This window comes from Ostrinia nubilalis, chromosome 14 (genome assembly GCF_963855985.1).
Source record: "Ostrinia nubilalis chromosome 14, ilOstNubi1.1, whole genome shotgun sequence".
In the NCBI taxonomy this organism is placed as follows: domain Eukaryota; kingdom Metazoa; phylum Arthropoda; class Insecta; order Lepidoptera; family Crambidae; genus Ostrinia; species Ostrinia nubilalis.
Window position 1 is genome coordinate 13,421,386 of NC_087101.1, and position 25,699 is coordinate 13,447,084.

The following is a 25,699-nucleotide window of genomic DNA, read 5'->3' on the forward strand; positions in this document are numbered from 1 at the left end:
TCTGGTTCTCTTGTGTTAATATTTAAGTCAATTTGTAGCAATTCACTCTCAAGATGGACCTTGAGGTGACAGTGTTACAAATTCTAAATATCGACGGTATTGTATTGTTATAAGTATTCCTCAATGGATCAAGTGATTAAAACTTTATGTTTGGGTCTTCTAGATCCAGATAATCTAGTAGACATACCAAATTATCTATTACCTAATGATGAGCATAGATCGTTTGATTATAAAATGAAATAATGTTGAGATTATACTAGGTATAACTCAGCATGAATAGATTTTAATCATCGTTAATTAAAAATGGCACAGACTCTGAGTTGCACCATCTTACTTTAACTTTGACAAACGTCAAAAATCTGTCAAACACCATACAAAACACACCAGTGGGTCTAGACAAAGTGCAAATTATAATCGCAAACCAGTCGAAAAGTGGTCGAAAAGCCCCTTTTTTGTATGGAGTTTTGACGGATTCGATTTTCGATTCGATCAAAAAGTGCGTTTTGTCTAAGGGGGCAGTTATCGTCATAGTTACGGTCAAAGTTAGGTGGTGCAACTTAGCCTAACAGTCCAGTGTGGTTAGGTGCAACAGCCGTCACTATGTCAGTCTAGTATAATTACTCGTCTAGGTATTCTCACATACGACTAGAGCCTTTTCCAAAGTTCTCAGCCTAAGCGTTCATTTTTAATTAGCCCATCTCATTATGCAACGTATTTGTCGAGGGAACTGTCTCTTTCTCCACTAATTGTTATGCGACTCTTTAATAGCCGTCGCATTCCCGTCATTGTTTTGGTGAGGGGCTTTGCATCATAGACTACACGATTTGTTTCAGTGTAACGCTGGATCTACACTATCGTGCAACATGTTTTCCGAACTTGTAAACAAAGCAAACTGCGCCAATATTTACACTTGCATAGACTACGCTTTAAAAAACAATTGCGTAGGCGACTTAGGGACTACACATCAAACAGAGAACGGGCAGCAGCGCTCTCTGAAAAACATCAATCTTTTAAACTGCGATCTCCAACCTGCCTGCCAAGCGTGGGGATTGTGGCAAACCGCAAAACCCTCCACTATAGTGGAGGAGGCTCATAGTCCAGCAGTGGACTGTAAAGGGCTGTTGATGATGATGATGATGATAGTCTATGAAAGTGACACAGTGGCGATTCGTAAAGCTAAGGAGCCTCTTGCTAAGTAAGGCTGGGACTTATATACATTGCAATTTGATACATGGATATTTTTGTCTCTACATTCTACGATCCACGAAGGTGTTTAAAAATCCTACATCAGTCTTCATAACTTCAGGAATAAGTGAAATTTTGGATTCAGCAGGTAGGTATACCATTATTTTATTGGACTCATGTGGTCTAGGCCATCTTGGAGTTTATACTATATCTGCCTAAAGAACGGAAAACATGATAATATATTACTCTTTATTACTCTGTACTATTTTTTAAAATCAATCGAAGATGGGCATCAACTTCTTTATACCTAAAAATTTAATAGTGGTTCAATGACGACTACGCTTAAGTAAGTTTAGTCTCTCACGTCAGTTTTTGTTTTTTGCATTGCATGAAATTAATTTCATGTCCTCTTTACACATAGCTTCATGCAGACAAGATATCGTAAGTCATCTTATAAATAAATTGCTGATAGGAATAAAACTATGTTTCAACGTCAAGGTAGAGTTTTAACCTAAATAATAATCTTAATTTGTGTAAGAACTTTTTATCTTTATTATGTCTGTGTTTACTATGTATAAACATAATTTAATAAATTTATCCATCTGTATAATTATCTAATTTTTGACACAGGATGCTTGAACAAGCGGTTTTGTAGGCTCGAGACAGATCATTGTAGCGGAAGGAAGTTCGCATAATATCCGACAGAGTTGGTCGGAATTGCTCAAGCGCATGATTTTAATTGGCCTTGTGATAATTAGGTCATCTTAATTGATTGAACTTGGTGGGAAAAAGTTTTCATTTGGTCTTGAAGTTCCTTTATTTTGTAATACTCAAAGTATTACACATCTCTATCTTATGGTTACGACCTAATATCGAGAAGCGAATTTAATTTATGTTCATTGTTTTTAGCGTAAATATTTATGCTTATTATTACTATACACATATTACTCGTATATTCCGCACCTGAATGTGGTCGATACTCTCCAAACAAATGAAGGTTAAAAATATTTATTGTCGCATCGTTCATGGTTCATTTAATTTAATTTCATGCTATGCCTAATATAGATATACAAACACATAAAGCAGCTGCCGATCCACGTTCACTTCAGTTGGTTTTACTTTTCGCTAAGATAAAAACGTTTGAGTACTCGTATTTTATCTACAGACTTAAAGAGGCTTATTTATCAAGATCAGTCTAGTCCAGATTTTCACGTGTGTCTTTTAATCTAAAATGTTATGGAGAGCGCAGACGTGTTTGTAGTTTATTGTGAAACCTAAATATCAGAATGTCTGAAGATGCCATAGAGAAAGTGATCGGTCGTTTCGGAAGGTACCAAACCTTTGTGTTAATTTTGCTGATGGTGGGTCGCTTGCCAACGGAATTTGAACTGAGCAACGTAGTGTTTCTGCTGCCCAATACGGATTATACTTGCTTGGACGATGGGGTACAGAATGCGACAAACTATTGTCCCTGTGAGAGCCCTGACTTTGACACCAGCACGATCGTGAGCTCCGTCACGAGTGAATTTGGACTGGTCTGCAAAAGGAAGACACTGTCAAGTCTAGCTCAGTCAATGCTGCAAGTTGGGATTGCGGTCGGCAGTTTGTTTTATGGACACATTTCTGACAGGTATTTTTTTTTGTAATCCTTCACTGTATATCTTAGAACTCACTATAGCCAGAAGTCACACATACAATAAGGAGGTAAATAAGTAATGCCTAAAAATAGCCTACACCTTTCTTTGTTCTGCAGTGCAAGAGCGAATAGTGAGCGATTAATATGTAAATTGGCTGATGGAAACCTTGAGTATAGGTATTCATGGTACCTAATCGTAGTTATGTTGATAGGTATAGGCCGTTAGTCCAAATTATCCTAAAGTATTACAGAATTGTTAATTACACACACATCCATAATTTCGCAATAACTAATAAGAAATATTTTTTATTTTTTGGTATAAAATATGACAAAAATGTCATTAATGTTAAGCTTGTATTTTTATATTTCTAGATACGGACGAAGAAAAGCAGTCGTGCTCGCCTTGTTCTGCAGCTCCATTTTCGCGACGCTCTCAACCTTCTCCACCAAACTATGGATGTTCATACTGTTCCGATTTCTATCAGGAACAGCCGTGGGAGGAACAATGCTGTGCTGCTTCGTCATGATAATCGAATTGAGTGGAAAATCCTTCCGACCTTATGGCATGGGGCTGATAGAGTCAGCATACGTGATAGCGTACTTCTTTCTGCCAATCATAGCGTACTATGCTCGTGAGTGGAGAGATCTCCAGAAGATCACGTCCATGCCCTGGCTGGTGGTCTTCGTGTACTACTGGCTCATACCCGAATCTCCGCGGTGGTTGATAACGGTTGGGAAGAAGAAAGAGGCTGTCGATGTTTTAACGCGGATAGCAAAGAGGTAAGTTAGTCTGCAACAGTTGAAATCATTTATCATGATATCTGCTTGTAACAAGCTTATTGTTAAATGTTTTTGGGGAGGCCTTTGTCCAGTAGTAGAGGTCATAGGTTGAAGCGAACAAATGAATGAAATGTTATTCGAAAATACCAATATTGACCAACAGTTGAATTAATTTTGTTTTGAAAATTCAATCGAGCTATACATGGACATTGGCTATAAAGAAATTAATCATATGTTTTATGCATTACAGGAACAACCGATCAACAGAGAACATCGAAATAATTGTGGATCAAATAGAAGAACAGTCTCTCTCCAAGGATCAGGAGCACCGCAGTGGATCCTATTTAGATTTGTTCAGAACGCCCAGGATCAGAGTGTACTCCATTATAACCCCTTTTGTGTGGGCTATTTGTGCGTTCACATTCTTCGGGATCAACCAGTACATTGGTCGATTAGGAGGTAACATGTACCTGAATGTGGCTCTCTCCGCGATATCCCTTGCTCCGTCTCCAGGTCTCACAGTCATAGCCTCCCTATATCTTAGAAGAAAAGTAACAGTCATTACGTGTTTCAGCATTACAGCGTTATCTTTACTACTATTTCTAATCATACCCAAGTCCATGGAAGGAGTTATTTTAGCGTTTGCTTTATTAGGGCAGATAGGGGCATTTAGTGCTTTTGTGCTAATTTATTTGTATACTACCGAAATATTTCCTACTGTAATAAGGAATTCTGCGATGGGCATGTGCTCGGTCTTTGGCCGGATTGGTGGGATTGCAGCCCCTTTTGTGGTCAATATTGGAATAGAGTGGGTGTCCATTCTAATAATTAGTGTGCTAGCTTTCAGCGCAGCGATCTCGTGTTGGTTTCTTCCAGAGACAAAGAATATAATACTAATGAATTCGATTGAACAAACTGAAAATGCTTCTAACCAAAATGAGCGTGATTAAAAAAAATAGTAAAGGTAAGAAATAAGAAAAAATTGGCCAAGTGCGTGTCGTGCTATGCGCAGTATAGGGTTCCGTAGTTGGGGGACGCCCTGCTCTAACGAAAGTTGGCACTTTAAACTTTAACATTTTGCAAACGGATCCCTAAATCGAAAAATGGTCTTAGAAACCCCTATCCCATTTTAAAAGACCTATCCAACGATACTCCACACGATGGGGTAGAAGATGAAAAAAAATTCATCCCCACTTTACATGTAGGGGAGCTAACCTAAAAAAAAATATTTTTTTCAAAATTATGCTCTACCCTTTTGTCGGCGTGATCAATATACATACCTCCACAAAATTAAAGCTTTCTAGTGCCAGTAGTTTTCAAGCAAAACCTCGGACAGACAGACAGACAGACATATCAAAACTATAAGGGTTCCTTGTCAGGACTACGGAACCCTAAAAATTAAGACGAAATGTGTTTAACGTGTCCTCTATAGGGTATGTAAAAAGCGCTTTATTTTGACATTTAGATAACGGTGAGAACTTGTTTTAGGTTAAGATTAAATATTGTTATTAAATGACTGCAGATTTTCTTTGATATTGAAGATAAGCATATTGATAAAAAGTAAAACTGATAAGACTCAACAGAGTCCGAACTCTATGTGTATTTTTCTCACAACAATGGTTGTGATTATTACGAAATCTAACAGCCAACTAAGTAGATACCTACTTTGTCATAACGTTTTAGTATATCACTAGCTGTTGCCCGCGGCTTCACCCGAGTGAAATTCAGTTTGCCACAGACCGTTATAGCTTATAGCCTATGAGTAATAAACAATATTACTGTAAAGTTTCATCAAAATCCGTTCAGCAGTTTTTGCGTGAAAGAGTAACAAACATCCAGACATCCACACAAACGTTCGCATTATATTATATAAAATACTGTCGTATCATCATATGTAGATATTATGGAATTTTCAGATTAACCGACCTCAATGATGAATTATTGTGTTTGTAACTTTGTATCTACATAGACAGACATAATAATATCACTAGTTCTTATCTCCTGGTTGTCAAGTCAGTCTTAGTAACTAGGTAGGTATCTTTATGTCAAAACAATACTATCGTAAATAAACGACATGCATCGCAAGAACATCTTGAGATTAGATTATTTGCATTGAAGTTTCATTAAATGATAAAATTACATACAATGTTGCACCTTTCTCTATATAGGTATACTATAGTAATTAATTATGTATCAATCAAGATGCATGAAGTAGCATATTATGGATAAATTTTTCACAGGGACTGTTTTTTAAAATAGAAGACTGAATGGCTTAGGAAGCTCAACCTTATTGTGAGCGAAAAAAGAAGAAAGAAAAAATAATAGCACACTGTTTAAACAAAGAGTAATATAATAATAAAAGTTCTATTACAACGATTTACAGAGCGGACACAGAGGTTTCAACATAGCACTTAGGATAAACATACATTAATAGATGATGTAGGTGCAGGCACGTCAACGTAACCACTGTGGGTTTTTGTGCAGTTGAAATAGGGGCGAGTTTGCAACAAAAATGAGTAACCTGATTTTTTTTTTTTTTTATGTGATAGGAGGCAAACGAGCAAACGGATCACCTGATGGTAAGTGATTACCGTCGCCCATAGACACCCGCAGACCCAGGGGCGTTACAGATGATGTGCTGTCGTGTGTACATTATTAACCATCGTTCCGGTAAAAAATCTATACTTATAATAAATCTGTACAGAGGTCAATTCTGTACATGAAATATATCTTCAAAATAACTATCAGGGGGTGATTAGTGATCGATACTGATGCCAAAAATGCAATCAGTAAAATTTTTGTCTGTCTGTCTGTCTGTCTGTCTGTCTGTCTGTCCGTCTGTATGTTCTTTATATAAACAAAAACTACTCGACGGATTTTAACGAAACTTGGTACAATTATTCTTCATACTCCTGGGCAGGTTATAGTATACTTAGGAATTCCCACGGGAACGGGAATTAGCGGGAAAATCCTTTTGTATGAAAAATCTAAACCGCTTAAGTTAGACGCTTGAAATTTGGCATGCAGGTATCTTAGTAAACTTAAAGCTTATTTACAACAGGATATTGCAAAATTCCCACGGGAACGGGAGTTAGCGGGAAAAAACCCTCATTACCCAATTCTCGCATAAGACCTATAGAGAAATGGGAGTGGCTGAAAATCAGCGCAGCCTGAGTATTTTTCAGGCAGCATTAGCTGAGCCACCTCCAATTGCTTCCTCATAATATTATGTCAATCAACATTATTGTAACTAGAATAGAATAAGTATGTTGTAGAAGCAATAAAGGACTTTATTATTTTTATTATTATTAAAACATTTGTATGAAAAAATCTAAACCGCGTAAGATAGATGAAAGGGGTAAAACGGGATCCACGCGTACGAAGTCGCGGGCGGCCGCTAGTAAAATAATATAATTCCACGAGGAATTCTAACCATCCATCAAAGAAGTCAGAAACTACAGAGGGCTGAGTGCGAGTTTAAAAATTGTATGAAAATTTTAGTTTTTGATAGTTTCCCGCTAGGGGCGCTGTACAACCGTCATACATTTAATGTCGTTTGAAAAAAACTCACACTCAGCCCTCAGGATCTTAAGATGCGCGCCGTGATAAGCTTTTATAGCGTTATTTCATCAATTTTATGCGATAAGCCCATACATTTGTCGTCTAAAATCTAAATAATATAACTCAAAGGTGACTGACTGACTGACTGACTGACATAGTGATCTATCAACGCACAGCCCAAACCACTGGACGGATCGGGCTGAAATTTGGCATGCAGGTAGATGTTATGACGTAGGCATCCGCAAAGAAAAGGATTATACAAAACTCCACCTATAAGGGGGTAAAACGGGATCCACGCGTACAAAGTCGCGGGCGGCCACTAGTCATCGATAAGATTTTATCTCGGCGCGCAAATTAGCTCCGAGGTCACGTTAGTAATGCTGTCACTGTGTTAAATTTTCGATTATAGACAGCTTTATTAACCCAAGAGTATGAAGCAGGACGTACTCTACCACTGCCTATGCAAATAAAACGAAAGCGCCACCCAGCTCTACATGCGCTCTCTAAATACATGTGCTTGCTTTGAAAACGTAAAAAAATCAATGTTGAAACTTCGCAGTTTTATAAATATAACTTAAAAATATTAAGTGCTTTCTTGATCAGCTTTTTATATTAAAAGCAAGCCCTATTTTATCACTATTCACGTTTGTTAAAAATTCTGTCTTCGGTCAAATAAAAAATACTTATTTGAAATTTTTTTATTTAACACCATATCTGCAAATATAAATGAAATCTACATACCTAGGTAATTTATATCTGTTAGCTTTCGATTGTAGAGTCGGGAAGATACGGATACAGTGTCTAGTGTCTACGTAAAGATAAACTTTTATATGCAGTGTAGTTATAGAGAATGAATGTAGGTAATACAGGTAGAATGTAGTTAAAGAAACATTAGAAGAGCGAGGGTTAAAACCAACAAATGAATGAATAAATGGAAAACGAGTTCCATAAAGTGTTTATAATGCTTCAGTCAGTAAAAAAGCTCGCACACTCATTCGCCGAACACGGTGTAACCTCACAAGAGTGCACGGAGGCGCTCGGTCAGAGGCTGCGGCGGCATCTTACATTTCCGAGGTATATAAGTGGAGGCTCCACGCAGAAGCGGACCATTGCCTCCCGACCCGACTGGACACCAGGTGCGTGCAGTGCAGTGAAGTGATACGCGTACGTGATACGCAGTGAAGTGATACGTATACGTGAAGTGACGTGCTATTTTTAAGGTTGATTTTTTTCTTTTGACAGAAACACCGGCTGGCTCGAGATGCGGTGGATTGCACTGGTAATATTTATTTACATACTATTCTGAGCGAATAACTAGTGACACCGATAAACTGTAAGCTCGTGATTATTTATAGCATTTTTAAAATCAACAAAGTACCCATAATTTTGACAGTTGCCAATTCAGGTGGTTTGTGCTCAGGACTAGAGGTTGCGAGTTTAAATTCTACTAGTAGTAACAGTTTTTGACACCTTAACAGGTGAACTGACCGAGAATGCCCAATGGCATTAAGTTCGCCTTATGTACCAACTTTTATAGAATTACATAAATAAACCAATCATAATTTTACAGGAGGCAACTTACATATTACAACAAACCTAAATTTATTCGAATCCTTAATTTTCAATTGCATGTAAAAATATTTCTAGCTCACTAGTTTCACAGTTAAGGTGACAATTTTCGCCAGTTATATGCAAGCAGTAAATCTGGGGCAAGTAATTTTACCAAAACATCCAAGTAATGTCATTCGGGTCATTCTAATGACATTCGTAATACCTTTGCATGGCACTTGCGTGTCAAAGTTGTATTTGGGGTCAACAGATGTTGTCATATACAGGGTGTTTCAATGAGAACTAAGTAATGGTGGGAAACACGACCAAAGCTTTTATTAAGACAGCACTTTCTCATGTAATTATGTTCCTAATAAATATTCTATCTTTATGATTATAATAATATTATAAGCCTTTATCTAGTTCTTAGTTCGGTAGGAACTATGTTCGATTCATAGAGGGACAAACAAATTGAAGCCATGCATCATCATTGCAGCTAGAATCAAACTTATTATCTAAAAATAAATATGATTCTAGGCTTCACTTGAGTTAAATTCAAATTTGTTATAAATTCACATTCATATAATGCTTTCACATTATAAAGTCTGAAACCAGAATAAAATCTGAACCCATTAAAGTATGTTTTTTTTCGCTCTCATCAAATGGTATTTTTTTTGCGATGGAACGAGATGACATGACCGGAAATGGGCTGGAACTGTGGCTCACAGTACTTAAAAGTAGTTAATATTATTATTCTCAATGAAAATGTAATCACAATATCATTCACAAATTTTGGGTGGTAAACCACAGTTAGACAAGAGTCCCTTAACATTTTTGGAAATGGAGTACAACCAGGATGTATTCAATATATCCTGCGTAAGAGAGTCCTTTGTTTTTGTCTACACTAATATTATAAAGAGGAAAACTTTGTTTGTTTGTATGTTTGTTTGTTTGTTTGGTTGTAATGAATAGGCTCAAAAACTACTGGACCGTTTTTAAAAATTATTTCACCATTCGAAAGCTACATTATCCACGAGTAACATAGGCTAAATTTTATTTTGGAAAAAAATAGGGTTCAGGGGTCCACGTACGCGAAGCCGCGGGCGGAAAGCTACATTATATTTTACTAGCCCGTTTTTAGGAAATGCTTTGCGCACCGTCACCATAACCGCAACAACTTGACAAATAATAATGACAGATCCGATTCCAAATTGTTGATCTGCATTGCGTTTGCGTCTAAACTGTCATGGTGCAAAAAAGAAAGGCATTGAGAGCTGGACTCGTCTAGATTCAGACTTTGCTTAAAAGTACTGTTTCTAATAAAAGAAAGCGATTGAAATCCGTGAAAGTTATTAAAACGAACGATTTTGGTGCAATATACAGACGACAGTATATCAGACTATACTATTTTGTTGCAATGTCGACTCTATAACAACTAAATAAGATGGTGTTTACTTGACGTGCTGTCGTGCACATCAATATGCCGTTCGACGTCCAAGATCCGGAATTATAACGGATTATGTAGAATAATTAATTTCGTTAAGTAATCAAAATTTGCATCTCGGTGCCGGTGAATTATGGAATGAGTTACGGTTTTATGGAAACCGGTTTTTGCGGAAACTAAAAATAAACGATTAGATAGCCATTTTAATATTTAATTATTTTTTGGTTCTATTCACTAAGCTATATAAATTGTAACAGCTGATCGATCAATTAGTATGCAGAATTACTTTACTTTTAGTCTTCGATTGGTTGATCCGAAAGATCGTTTATAGATGCATCATGTAGTATTTGTTAATACATTATGTCAGTTTCGTTCAACGTGTTCATTATCTGGTTAATTAACTATTATTTAACTCTCCTATTACCTTACCGGATGTATTATGCAATTTAAGTAACACTTATAGACTACTGTAAAGTGTGGAAGTGTGTCTGTAATTTTCAATGTTTAATCAGAGGATTCAAATGTTTGTTTACAATTAAAGAAAATTAAGCTCAATATTAAGTTGCACCAAAATCCTTTTTCATGGTTTTCAACAAACATGTACTGATAAATAAAAAAGCGTATGGTCTTAGTAAAGTTTCTCAATGATTAATTACAGAATATAAAGCACTATCATTCTTTTACATATTTTTGACTTTTTTTTAATAATAATGTGAACCTTTATATCCTAAAGTTATGGTATCAAGATGGAGGTATGGACATCTCAAGAAATAATAAATAGAAGTTTAATAGGATACCATCGAACAAATGTATTTCTTAGGCTAATCAGTGGAAACCCATTCTAGTATTATACTTAGGTATTATACATTTATTAGCATTGAAAGTGTAGCAAAAAATGTGTTAGATGTGGACATAGCAAACATTAAAATTACACTGACCACTGATTACAATATTGGCATCCGAGCGCGTGTTTGCGAGCAATCCAGCTTCTTCTCCATTAACTTTCAATTATGGTAATTTATTTACTGGCCAATTTAGCAGGTGCTTATCTTGCATAATGTATATATGATAATCGTTATCTAACTGAATTCATTTCAATTGACCCCAAATTAGAGAGTCTACGTTACTTTTTAATTATGTCCGATGTCAACAAACATGCAGAATATTTTGTGTGTCGTTTAATGAGTCTTCCAGCCACTTGGCCTATTTTAGCTTGGTCCACGGGCCAAGGTGGGCCCAGTTTCCGGAAGAAAAACCATTTAAAAATTCAATCTGGTGACTTGGCCCCTGGATCAAACTAAAAGTAGGCCAAGTCGCTGAAAGACTACTGATGATCTTTAATGATTGTCTTATGAAGTTATCTTTTTAGCTGAGGATTTTAAACTTTTGAAGTAGTACACGTTGTAGGTTTTATTATTATCTGAGTTTGACCGGCCAACGACATCTGTTTAATCTAATTTAGCGATATAGGAACCGGTAGTCTTTTTATATAGTTTACGATATAATTTATGTAAATCGATTTATAAATATCGACGATGTTCATGTTTTGATTAGATCATTATTTCGTAGTAAAAGTGACATGTTCCATTTTTAATTATTATTATGTATAAGTTACAGATACTTATGCTTTTTAATGAGCTTTTATAATAATCGTTAATCATATTAATTTTTGATATAGTCAATAAATATCATATTAATTGATTTAAATAGTTATAAAACTTTGAAAAACGGTCGTTTATCAAGATATCGGTCAATTAAGTTATATTTGTAAAGTTCTTCTTCTGTAACGTTTTTTGTAGAGTTTTTATTGTTATATTTTAAGAGTAGTTACTTTCCTAAGGGTGGATTCGACCAAATAAGAGTAAATATTAATCTCAGAATAAGTCGTCAGTTATTCGACATTTTGACATATTTCCCATACTGAAACTGTCAATGTGCCAGTTATACCAGGAGTTATCCTCGTATAAAAGTTTGTTCGAATCGGGCCTAAGACATGCAAATGCAATGCAAAAAGTAGAAAGTAATTTTACGGCTTATTCACATGACACTAGTCATGTGTTCTATTATTGCTGTAATCTTGGCTCTAAAGTCGTCCACTAGTGGACTCTACAATTTCTTATCTTATCATATTGCAGCCAGTGGCTAATGACATCCTGCCTCATTCATCATGCACTTAAACTCTTCATGCGTCCCATATATTTAGTAGGTACGCGAAGCACGAATAAATACACGTCCTATTATAGTATAGTTATCGTATTTTTTGTATGAAAAATGAAGAAGCGCGCCGCTACGTGTGAATACGATTGCTATACGATTACGAGATACATTCATGCTCAGGGCGCAACTCTGCACTTAATCTCAAACCATTTTAAATATCGCAATCCCACATTATAAAGCATTTCTTTGAAGTTTTATTCCTCTCTTTGAAAACTGTAATCCAAAATGATTGCCATACAAAATGCAGCTTTAGGTAATTCATATAAAACCAGTCGCTGACCATGATTGCGCAGGAGTTGAAGTAATGACGAATCATCGTAACACAATGCTGACTGAATAATTTGGGCTTAAATACAATAGGTTAACAGTTAGGTAATAAGAAATAGGTTTCTGGGTTTTGTTTGAACATGGCGTAAGGAATACTAAGGTAAGGTGCTGATACTGACCTGCTTGGTTAGTGACTAGTGATTTTGTGAGCTTTGGTAAATTACATCGATGTAAGTGACATAGTGATAAAGCTCTTTTTTATTACACGACCCCATTATTTAAGAAAGATTTGTTTTCTAAATTGCGACCTCAAGAAGTTCTTTACATAATAAATAGGCCTACATAGTTTAAATCAATTTCAGTCATATATAAGGCGTTAATCTTTTTTGTCACTTTATTTTGATGTAATTTGTTAGTCAAAGTCAAAGTCAAAGTCAAAATTTCTTTATTTGTTTAAAGTCTAAACAAATAAAGAAATTTTAGTCTAAACTTTAGACTAATAAATAGTTCTTACAAATCGTCATTTTGCTCTTAAGGAGCCTCTACATACTATAGTCAGATTATAGACTCCAGAGTGATTTACCTGTTCTTACTCTGTAAAATTTCACACCATAACTTAAATTTATCCGTTGTATAACCGATGCCTATTTACACGTTAGTCGTATGTAATAATCCTACGTGTAAATACTTCACATCTAGTTAGCAATACAAGGAAATACGTGCGGTATGCTTCGCAACGTCCTGGGCAAGGCAAGGGTGAACTTTCTCCACACGACGTCCAAGGATGTCTCTTGACCTAACAAAATTACTGATAATAATATTTTCTGTCTAGAAGAGAAGGTCGATTTTAGTACTAATTCTTAGGCTATTAACCCTACGACTACAATAGATCTCAGTTTTTTAAATTCTGTCTTTATTTGAAAACTGGGCAGCTTAATAGGCCAGAACTAGTCTGACCAAAAGATCCGAAGTTCGATACATTTTTACAGATATAGACCAATGGTAAACATTAACATCTAGGAGTATCTATAATCTTCCAAATTCATACTTTAGCTCGACTTTTTTCTATCATAAGCGATGAACTTTATGTAGGTCATGTAGAGTTTGACCACAAAGATTTTACCGCTTTTGTAGTTTCGCAGCTGATCCGCGTAATTTTTTTGTAAATGAGCACAAAGGTAAAAAATGTGATATATTTTGCAGTCTAACGACAGTGGAATAAAACCAGAAAGTATTTTAACAAAGTGTAAAAGACCGACAAAGTCTATTAGTTCATCATAATCATCATCACCATTTCAGCCATAGGACGTTCACTGCTGAACATAGGCCTCCCCTGATGCTTTCCACGTTGATCGATTGGTAGCCTGCATCCAGCGCTTCCCTGCTACCTTTACGATGTCGTCGGTCCACCTTGTAGGTGGACGTCCCACGCTGCATTTTCCGGCATTAGTTGACCACTAGTAATTAAGATTGTAGACTACACTACCGTAATAATCCTAATAAATAAATCGTGTGAACTTCATACATTTTTAATTAACAACCTTAGTTTAGAATACAGGAAGAAGGTTCTTAGACATAAGACTGATAGTTCATTAGTGTAACACAAAACGTTACAGACAGCAAAAACGGTTACAAAACCAGCACAATGTAAAATAATGATGACATTAGCATACATATTGCAGTTTTGTATCTAATGTGCCTTTGTTTCATAGTATATATTGCCGTATATCTTGGATCTAGATGCTGTCTAGTTACGTTGGACATAAGTAACAATTACGCGTCTGCCTCAGGTTAAAATGCAATACAAGAAAATAATAGACTTGTCTTCTTGTCTTTTCTAACGAGTTAAAAGTTAAATACGAAGCTCTTATTTTTGTTTGAAGGCACTCTCTTTCTGTGTTATTACATCCCAAATTACATTACTTTCACAGACTTTAATATTTTTTATAGATAAATCTAACATAGTATTTACGTACAAGTAAAAGCTCGTAATCTATCTAATAGGAATAAATACTTAAAGAGTTGTGCATAGTCTTAAGAAGGGAAACTAGAGCATTCTTATGATAATTACAAAATCATAGACCAAGCCAAGCCAAGTCATTAAAATCTTTTTTAGCACAGATCAATTTTAAAATAGATTGTCTATATTTCTGTGTTGGCTAAATCTTGATCCTTAATTGATTTAATTACACCAGTAAATTTTTTGTATTTGTTGTGTACCTTTCGGAAATAAAGTTTTATTTATTTATTGATTATTTAAAACCTTTGCTTAATCTAATTTAAGACTTACTAAGGCTAGAAGTGTAAACATTACCCTCTTGTGACAGCCCTGATTACTTGGGATGCTGAGCCCGCGCTTCACTTTCATCTGACATTTAGCCCGCTTGCAACACTGACAATAATGTAATACGGCATCATAATAAAATACACTTTTATGTCCAAGATCACATAAATTGGCCGCTGGTATGCTGACGGCGCATTATTTTACTGATTGTTATAGTGAGCATCGTTATTTTATATTGCTTTAAGTTGGTTTTATTTGACTTTATTATATTGCAGGTAATTGAATTAATGCGGGTAATATGATGTTCAATTTAGGTTACTTACAACTTTTGGTTAAGAAATGAGGTTAGTATCAAAGAACATCTGTTTATGTGTATTGTTTTATAGATATCCGATGTTTTTGAACTGAAATCAATCTCTTTCAGACAACCTAAACAATCTTGATGGTTAAACTACAATTTTATAGAAATGTAGGGAAAGTCTGTTTTTTCTATATTAATAGAATTTGTAAAGGTGAGGATAGACTCTATGATATGTTCTAGTAGGTATATCATCCTTTCATGAACCAAACGTCGCTGTACATTTTACCTGCATTGTACAATTCGTAAGAACCTTACATCACATAGAAAAGCTCGAGAAAAAGCTCTCTATACTCACTTTAATGAAGTTTCCATGGTTCTTAACCACAAAATCTGTGTATCAAAGCACTTATAACCCATTAGCCAACCACACCACCATGCGAGATAGGTATTAGTTCAAGAGTTGCGCTTGCAAATTGCGTCGTATTTCCTCACAAAAATGTGCTTATCGCGATATTTGATGTTCTTGCGCAGAGCTTAGACCTACTTACTCCTAGTTACATCATTATTCATTACCCACTTTTGTTAAGTTTTGTTGTTACATACGGGTACATCTGCAATATGTCCCGTTAATATAGAGGCGTTTGGCACGCTCATGCATTTTATTTGTTTTTTTGCAAGTAAAAACTTCTGATAAGAAAAATATCACAAATATTATCTCAGATAGAGTGTAAACATTTTCCAGAATAAACTTGCCATTGTACAATGTTTAGTATAAATCTTTTGATAAAATCCTCAACTAATTCAATAGACATATTATCGCTGTTAATTTTCTATTAAGAATTTACAATAGGCACAATATTCGATTAGAATCATAAGTGCATTTCAATAAACATCCATCTATTACCATATAAATAAACGTAATAGAGACTCTGCAATCAAATTACAATACAAGTGTTTTCATAACTCAATACTATTCGCATTTACATATAAAATGTTATTGGTCGTAACTGTATATTGTAAATGTATAGTTCGATCATGTGTTGTGATTAATGGGCTATAATGCATTATTAAATAGCTCACGTAACTCGGGTCGAGGAAACCCGGGTCGTGGGCTAGTGGAGAAAATGCTTGCGTAACGCAGGGTACAGATTACTTGCTTTTGAAAAGATGTAGACATCTGCATCCTCGTAAAGATCAGGAATTAAAATTAAATATGAAAGATTAAAAGGATTAGCATAAACCTGTATTAAGTATTTGTATTATAAACAGTATGATGTTGAGAAAGACGTTTCTCGTAAACTTCCTATAAATTTAAATCAATAAATAATGTCTGAAAAGGTTTTTCTCTTTCTATAAGTTATTCAAAATGAATACTTTATCGTATTCTATTCTTTGTAATTGTTTTTAAGATTTAATGCTGGTTTTGTTATGAAACGAAGCTAATTGGTTTATCAGACAAATATAGAACTTGTGAATAAATAAATAAATAAAATCGTAAACGAGTAACTTATTTGACAGTTTAAACTCTAAGCTAATCTTTGGCCCCCTTATAAAAGTTACACCCTAGTAGAACTTTGGTTTAAATTGTCATGTAGTATGGATATTGGATATGTCATTTTAATCCAGTGTAACTTTTTATTAATAATGGGGTGAATGTTTGAAATTAAATAATCAGTCTCGAATTTATTATTGCGTGTAGTTGGTGCTTATGTGACGTTTAATGGTACGGGCTACAGGCCTTAATCGTCTTTTGTCTTAACTTCTTGAAATATTCTGATCATTATTAAATACAAAGCGGAAAACATTAATCTAATCGTGAAGACCATGTAATAAACTGAACTGAGTGAAAGAAAGTTGGGGCGAGAGGGTCGCGGGAACAGTCGTTTGCGCAACTGATCGAAGATAAACCGAGTTCAATGCGGGGCGACCGCTTGGGAGAGGAAGCAGTCCTGTGTCTAGACAATGTTATATTCGATTTACGATTCAGGACCGTTTAGTTTCATTTTTAAGTTACATAAATAATCTAGTCCTGAATTTAGTAAAGCTTGTATCTATTGTGTGTGGGGTACCAGATACGGGAAGAAAAACATAACCACTGAAATATTTTTCACTACCTACCCAACTACGGCGAAGGCAAGGTTTTAGGCGATTCATACATAGAAATTTAACGGTCTCCAAAGTAATTCCCTACCGGTAGACTTTTTGCATCCACCCGGGAACTTTGTTCTAGTTTTTTTTGGAAATTAAAGGTATCCAAAATTGAAAATCATATATTATCTGGCTTTGATTGCGCATTTTTGAAAATTTTGCTTAATTCGCATAGAAAATCTACGCCATATCGTAATATAGACGTACGTTTTTCCCATCCAACACTCAGCCGCACACGAAGTCTATCAAAAAGCAGTCATCACACCTGACAAATGCACAATGATGATCATCAGTCAGCAGCATTTCACAACATCGCTCAATGATAGAAAACACCCGCTTGATAATATGTTATGTTACCTAATTGCAGTTAGAGAGTGCTCACCGTAGGGTTGACAGAAGTATTTTAAAACGAAGTCTGCTTATTTACATGTCTATTTTATACATATACTTACTTAAATAGATCATAAAATGGATTTAATTTGATTTTTTAATAAAATAAAGAATTCAACATTTTGAAAAACATCTAATGAGGAAGAAATGTTATAGCTATGCTAATTTCCTCCTATACATCGTTTGTCATCACTTAAAATCGAGCCATCGTCAATTAGCGTACGCTTTTACGGCTTACAATTTGACAGCCCTAATCTATAGACTGAAAGATGCGCACGCGACTCGCAGATGATGCATAGTTTGTATTTTCGTCTTTCATATCTCCGAAGCGAGACATTAGCGGATAATGTTAAACGCAATGCTTTTAATAACCACGACGGTATGTGAAAATAATGCAAAGCAACTATTGTGACGTTCGCTATAAAATTTCACTCTATGTGAATCTCGATTAATTTATATGTTACGTAAATGTGACTCATGTTGCGTAAATGCGGGTCAAATGTGCATATTTTGAGGAAAGCGAATTCGTTATATCTATGTAGATGACATGCTCATTAAAATGTAATATGACGCGGCAAACCGTTGCGAGACGAGCAAAATGCTTGATGCTATTACATTTTATAGCTCTATACACAATTAGGTCGCACGTAAGCCAGTACCCAAGTATGGCTAACCTTTTCGTTTCGATGTAATTGGAAAACTTACGAAATATACTAACAGATGTTTCATCTCATTTCCAGATTGTATTTTGCGCTGCGCTCTTGGCGACATGGGCGGAGCCAGATCCGAAAAAATACAAGTCTGAAGTGAAAGACAAAGACAAGGCCACAAATGCAAGCCTCACAGATGAGGAGAGAAAATTCCTACGAGAAGTTGAAGCCAAGTTTGGAGTTAAAAATGATGTACCAGACATTACAAAAGTTGACCATAAAACTAATGTCAACGCCAACTCCAACGAAACAGTCAAGGCGCCATTTCCAGCGGTAATTGCTATAGAAATCGTAAATGATACTGATACCAACACCAAAGGGAAAAGGACTATTGACGCTAATCTCGGCTATGGATACAGAACGAACCATGGGTATACTTACACCTATTTTGGAAAGCCGCAGGACAAAGGAAAATTCATGATTTACCCGTACTCGCAAGAAGACATCCCGCCGGCGCAAGGAGCTTCATACAATCACGGGTCATCTGGGACTTATACTACTGCATCCACTCAAGTAGAGATCCAACCATCTCGGGCTTATGAGCTGGTCGACGTGAAGGAAGAACAAAATTCCTATCACTATAACAAGCCTACACCATCCCCGAACACAAACTACCAGAACATCAAAGGACTTGTCTCTCCACCACCTCCTTACAGTTCCAGTGAATCTCATCAGGAGACGCCACAAACTCACCAAAACCCAACTCTGTACACCACTTACAATGGGCAAGACTTCTCCGCTTTAAGTGGACAATTTCCAAGGGTGATGTCTAACTACTTGGTAGATTCTTCGCAACTACTAAAGAATCCACAATACCAGAGTGCTGGCCTCAATCAAGACTACGTGAAAACTCATAGCTCTCAACTGGGTCAAAGAGTTGTTCCAGTCTTGGTGTTGAGAGTTCCTAGTTCTTATTTGAAACAACCAACCGCTGAACTGTATTCTAACTTACCTAACAATTACCCTGTTTCTCATTACCTTCAAAATGTTAATTTGCAAGAAGTCGTTAATAACTACTTCAAGAAAATCGGCTATTCCTTCGCCCCTCAAGTAATGACGTATCAAAACTCATTGCTATCAGACCCAGGATCGACTCCTGCCGTTGCAAGCCACGAACCTAATAACTATGCCAATCCTCATGTGAATCCTGCATATACACAAGCAGATTATTCAGGCGTTCAATATTCAGCTGTGCAGCCCGTAATGGCCAAGTATCCTACCACGTACACTAGTAAGGAGCAGTACTATGTACCTATGACTCAATCTCTTTACCAGCAACCACAGCAGCAATACGAATACATGTACCAGTATGTGCCTCAGCAGGAACAATCTCAATTGTACTATGTGCCGCAATACCAATCGCAATCAGCTGAAGTATCTCATGAAGCTCAGGGTGGGCATGCAGCTGTGGAACAGAGCAGCAGAGGGCATGCTGAATATGGGGTTCCTCAACAATCAACTGTCTACCAAACATCTGAGCCCACCGTGGAGTATGGAGCACCTGAAGCTCAAGGATCACCGCAGCATGGCACACAAGAAGTATCTTATGAATCCTCTCAGTTAGCAGCACAAGAATACGCTGCTCAGAAGGAACAGGCTGTAGAATACACCCCTCAACAAACGGTATCTGCCGAGTACGGTCCTACTAAACTAAACTTGCCAACTTACACCTCTTCGGAGGGTAGAGCTAATTACGGATCACACCAGATCTCGCCGAAAGAGACTCTTGCTATCTACTCTCAGCAACTAAGTCAAGCGGCGGCCAATTACGGTCAAGAGGCATCAGGAAGTCCGAATTACTACTATCAAAAACAAGCAGGCGATGAGTCCGATTCAAATACATTGGTGATTTCGGAGAACTACCCGAGTAAAGATCACACGCTCGCAACGGTCCTGCCGCTGAGCTACAAACGTGACAAGAAACCCAATACTGCGACGGTCCAGACCGTTAGCTACGTCACGCCGATGCCATACTCGCACAAATACCAGTCGCCCTACAAAATAATGGTGCCGCAGACGGTTCTTAGAAATCCGTCTGCGGAGAAGGTGTCCTATGTAAATTCGCATTCGATACCGAACAGTCAGATTGCGAATCAAGAGTATAACCCGGAGGCCGAGTACACCGCCCCGGCGCAGTACGTGCCACCTGTCAGCAAGCAGAAACCTCCAGCGTACCCTCGCAATTACCACTCCCATCCGAAACGTAACGCAAAACCAGAGAAGTCTGAAAACCATTCCACTCAAACGAAGAAACGCGGGGAGAAGAACGACCATAAGAAATCATCGTAGTTATTTTCGCCAACTAGAATTTAAGTTGTAAATATAGCGTAAGTGATGTTACTTACCGTAGTACTAATTGTTGTACAGAATTAAAGTATTGCACATGTTTTATTGAAAACTTGAAAATATCCGAAAATTCATTCGGGCATTTTAAACCAGCACTTATTTGTAAGTTATTTATTATTGACACAATATTCTGTTTCGTGATTCATAATGTAGGTCTTTAACGTAAATGAAAGTTACCGAAAAACCAATGTTTTTGTACATGGATTTATAAATCGTTTAGATATCTTTTTACATTATCTTTGTTTCGATATGTTTGTCAGTGTTATGTTTTTGGTTGTAATTGAATTGTTGAATGATTGGTATATTTTTGACTTGTTATTTATTTGTTAATATCATTCAAAAACGTGGCTGTATCAAAGTGCAATATGTTAATTAGAATTAAAATATTGTTAAACCTTAAATAAAACTTTTAAACCTATTTCCGTCAGTCCTTTTACAACCTTTTAGTACATTTTTAGTTTCTAATATTTGTTCAATCCCTCAATAAATTTATACTGGCATCGATCTTTAACAATGCATAGGTGTACTGCTTCAGCAGTTAGATTATAATTAGAAATTCGTTCGTTTCAGCCAAATGACGTCCACTGCTGGACAAAGGAAAGGCTGGAAAAAAAAATTAGAAATTCAGTCCAGAACTATTAAAACGCGATTTATTTACTATTAAATTAGTATGTATCTAGTCATTGAGTAATTAAACAGTATACTCGTATAAAACACGATGTTAAATTCTGACTGTTGTAACTCGATTAGGCTATTATCTCGATTATACAGCATCAATCTTTCGAGTTTTAACAGCTTATTACCGTTACGAAATCGCGGCTTTTTGCGCTGTACTACGACTGATGAGTAAATGTTTTCTTATACTGATTTATTACCCTAATTATTAAGATTTATTAGGTTAGTAATTTTGACTGACACTGTGATCAATTAAGTGGTATGCCTTCATTTTATTTCAATGCTTACACGATTAGGTATTTGGGTTTAGTTTTTATTTTGAAAAGTTATGTATAAATAAAACGTAAATGTTGAAAATGTAAAAAATTTGACCCCAATGTTTACACAACGGAAGACCTGGCGAAGGCCACGGGGAATACAAATAGGGTCCTAGCATAACTATGGCATTTTGGCGCTTATAGCATGTGGCAGAGCGACCCATTCTTAAGCTCTACCTATGTGGCTAAGACCAATATGATGTGAAATGTAAGAGCCAAAGATAGGGAGTGTTTTGGGTTCCCCTTATAAAGAATGTACACTAAGAAAACATTATTTAAGATGGTTAATGAATAACGAGCCGATAGAGACATTATAGAGTCGATAGTGAAAAGTTTAACTACCTTATAAGAAAAGCTTTCACAAGTTCTCTTGCCAAGAAACTTTGCTTGTAATAGTCTTCTAGGTTGATAATTTGCGAACGTATTCACAAACGATGCTTGCTTGTGAAGCAGCAAATCGAATCGTCGTGTCGATCGTTCGTGTGTCACCCTGTGCGTCCACGCGCACTGTGAGACCTCATGGAAATGTTTGTAAATACGGGCGTTGGTGTAAGTATTCAGATTTACATTTAAACGGGCATTATGAGTATTTTGAAATAACGCGCATGTTTATACATATTTATCATGTTTTTATTCACAAATGTACGTACAATTAGTGAGGCGATGCAAGTTAAAACGTACTAATCATAACAATTACTGGATCGATAGGAAAGGTGTCTACTGAGAGACATGAACAATTAAACATCTTACTCCACAATCGACAAGCCCGACGACATTTATAATTAAAAAATAATATAGATTTTTTGTTTCCCCGAAGTGTTTTTCTCTAAACTACCATATAGTGATTAACACTGTTCTGTAATTGTCTTCGCACGTGAAACTCCTTACAGTGAGCTGTAAAAAGAAATGGAGTCACAGTCCACTGGCCGTAATGCTATGCGCACAAAAAACTAATAATCCATTGTTCTCTGTTATGAAAGATGTGGTGTTGAGTATCGATCGGTTATGATAATCTGTTTCCTCTTTAAAGAATGTGGTGTTGTTTTACAAGTTTAGTCCATATAGGTTTGTGGAAGCAAAGGTGCTTCATGGTGGCATGCGGCGATATATTGTTTAGGCGTTGAATGTCCACGGTTAATGTAGAGCCCTTGTTATTTCAGTCTCGTTTTTCTTCTTTGAGACGAAGTGAAAAGTGAAAGTTAGGAATTTAAGCCAATAAATGCAAGTTAGTAGCAGAAACCCAATTTTTTTTTCTGAAATACGAAAAACAAAAAAATCTAAATCAGAAAGGCAATCGAGTAACTCTCAATAAATTATGATAGACTATAGTTTATGCTACTAAATAATAGTAGGAAAATTATGATAAATAGCTCTCACATCAACGATCATACAATTTAATAAATGCACAGAAACTGATTTTATAGAAGGTTAAATTATATCACACATTTCCATGATTTTAGTAAGTTGGAGTTAGTATAAGTTGCTATTAAAAGCATAAACCATCACTAAGCTTCTGTAACACACAACCTTCAGTAGTTAATTGAACTCTGTGCCACCAGAGAGCGTCACTGTATGTTCTACTGCAAAAGCTTGCTAAAGTTCAACAGTGACAATCAAATTGTAATTGGATTTGGCTCTGCACAGTATGATAAGTTCATATTATTATTTTACGGAATTACGATGATGATTTAAAAAAATGAAATAATGTACGAGTGATTCAGATTATTTAACATATATTATATTTGATTTTTATATGACTAGAAAAAAATAAACCTTAATAGATTTTAAAGTATTTAGACTTTACTCATAAATCATTCATAGCCACACGTATTTATTCTGTAGTTAACACCAACAAGGAATTTGTCTGCTCATAAATTCATGTCCGCAAAATATTAGAATTTAATATTATTCAAAACATTACCTTTAACATTTATGACAATCTTTATCTTTAATTACTGGACTACAGAGTTGTGTAGACACCTGAGATATTAACATTAACATAGGAAGTAATTAGTATCGTCGATGTACATTTTATAGACAATCTCATATGCATATGCTCTCACTGATAAGTTTTTATTGGCGGTCAAGCTGTAAAACCGAGCCACAGGAATTAGAACTAGATTTTATGATTTGAACGCTGAATGATGGTCTATGGAGGAAACGGAAGTGATGAATGAGAAACGAGGAGAGGATCCAGTTATCATATTTACTCCAGTGTGTATTTATTGGAGAACTCCCACTTCCCACATGTACAATGCGCAGCTCTAAAGAGGATAGAAAGGTATTTTCGGAACTTCATTATTATTATAGGCAGATTTATGTTAACATGATGAGAGAGTTTTCTAATCATCGTGATACTAAAACAACTAAATTACTCATAACTCTGAAGTTAATTCGTTGTTTAGAAAACGGAACTATAGAGCCAGGATTTCCTCTCAATTTGTCATCAATCCAGATCCCAAGATATAAAATCTTCACGCATAATTTGTAAAAATCGTTATTGCTAACGATTTTCCTAGTAATTACCGGTATTATCCACTAATTCACGGTGATAAAGGCCGCCCACAAGGGAGCAGCCTGGGCGGTTTGGTTTCACTCTCGGCGCTTCCGCGTTTTCCTGACCGACCCTACACCGGTTATGAGGAATCAGGAAGAGTGAGCTTGGCTGGTGAGCTATCATTAGGTGAGGGACATACGGCTGGATTGTGCAGCGAGCAAGGCAGGTAACTTCTTGGAAAAAGGCATAACCATTTTGCTTACTTTTTCAGTTATATTTAAAAAAAAAAAATCCGTGTTTCGAAGGCGGAGAGCATATTAACTTGGTTGATATGAGCCATATATCTGATGTCTAGTGGCTCACAGACTTTGACATCAATGTTGCGATTGTTACAGTCCGTGCGACAGTATTTTGAGTTCGATGAATCATTTTTTTCCTTTTTCAATAAAACTGCACCAGTGATTACATAGAGAGAAATGAAGAACCAGTGATGAGAGTATACATCCGTAAGAATTGATCACTGCAAAATGATCGATGCAGAGGAAAAGGCATTGTTTGCATAGTTGCCATTGCGTATAGAGCGGACCTAGGGTAGTGTCCTAGACGTAATTATGACAATTTAGATTTGTCTATTGTATTTAGTAATCATTCCTAAATCTTGCTATAAGATTACCGTCGTAAAATAATGTTCGCTGAACACACCGGGCGTGTGTCGCGCGGCGGGAAATGCCGTGGAAATCGCATGTTGTCCAATCAATTGTGCAACACTACAGGACGTATCGCGCTAATTGTGTTCCTGATACTCTAAGTTATCTCAACGTGTCATTGGGAGTGTGGTAAGTATAACAGTTTTTGTGCCGCTACAAGCAGGTTTTAACCTGCAGAGTATGCTACTTTGTCAGATGATGTCGATTTTTTTGGCTCTATCTGAAGTGCTTCAACTTAAAAATACGATTATGTATACTTACTATTGCTTTTCTGAATATAAGTACTCACTGCCGTAAGTATTGACATCGCCCCGCATTTTACCACTTCATTTAATCATAGTATTTAGAACAGACCTAGGAAGTAATTTTTTTTAAAGTGTAAGAGTCCCTAGTTGTAGCATAAAAAACGTGAGTCATTCAGTTTGCATTGAAAAAGAAATAATATGTGAAAAAAAAATAGAAAGTAAATGCAATGAATAAACATAAGTTTTTCATTTAATACCAATTTCAAAATACAAAAAACCGTGTTTTTCCTGCAATATGACGGCATAATTTAATCATTATTGTATTTATTACACGCTGTAATAATGAAAAAATACTTCCGATCAGAAGAAATCTGATTTTTATGCCTCGCACTTGCTATTGAAATAAATAAAAGTACTAGAAAGCCTGACAACAACACTTCA

At 36.1% G+C, this 25,699-nt stretch overlaps 2 protein-coding genes across 3 annotated transcripts; both read left to right on the plus strand.

The window, feature by feature from the left end:
- The first annotated feature begins 2,309 nt into the window (after positions 1–2,309).
- On the plus strand, positions 2,310–5,172 carry LOC135078195 (organic cation transporter protein-like). The gene is made up of 3 exons (XM_063972781.1): positions 2,310–2,815; positions 3,194–3,601; positions 3,852–5,172. Exons 1-3 carry the CDS (start codon positions 2,472–2,474, stop codon positions 4,549–4,551), a joined length of 1,452 nt encoding a protein of 483 aa, XP_063828851.1. The 5' UTR covers positions 2,310–2,471; the 3' UTR covers positions 4,552–5,172.
- Positions 5,173–8,235: 3,063 nt separating this feature from the next.
- On the plus strand, positions 8,236–21,235 carry LOC135078196 (uncharacterized). 2 transcript variants are annotated; one of them, XM_063972782.1, is made up of 3 exons: positions 8,236–8,298; positions 8,405–8,441; positions 18,502–21,235. In XM_063972782.1, the coding sequence occupies exons 2-3, from the start codon at positions 8,424–8,426 to the stop codon at positions 20,758–20,760; spliced, it is 2,277 nt and encodes a 758-aa protein (XP_063828852.1). In that variant the 5' UTR covers positions 8,236–8,298; positions 8,405–8,423; the 3' UTR covers positions 20,761–21,235. The 2 variants fall into 2 exon arrangements, with proteins under 2 accessions (XP_063828852.1, XP_063828853.1); XM_063972783.1 differs by having other exon boundaries at positions 8,262–8,326.
- The last annotated feature ends 4,464 nt before the right edge of the window (positions 21,236–25,699 follow it).

What these genes read in the sequence shown, in the direction of transcription:
- LOC135078195 (XM_063972781.1), top strand. Translation starts at nt 2,472, where the DNA reads ATGTCTGAAGATGCCATAGAGAAAGTGATCGGTCGTTTCGGAAGGTAC. An exon ending in TATGGACACATTTCTGACAG is followed by an intron (nt 2,816 to 3,193) that starts GTATTTTTTTTT and finishes TTATATTTCTAG; the next exon opens with ATACGGACGAAGAAAAGCAG. An exon ending in TTAACGCGGATAGCAAAGAG is followed by an intron (nt 3,602 to 3,851) that starts GTAAGTTAGTCT and finishes TATGCATTACAG; the next exon opens with GAACAACCGATCAACAGAGA.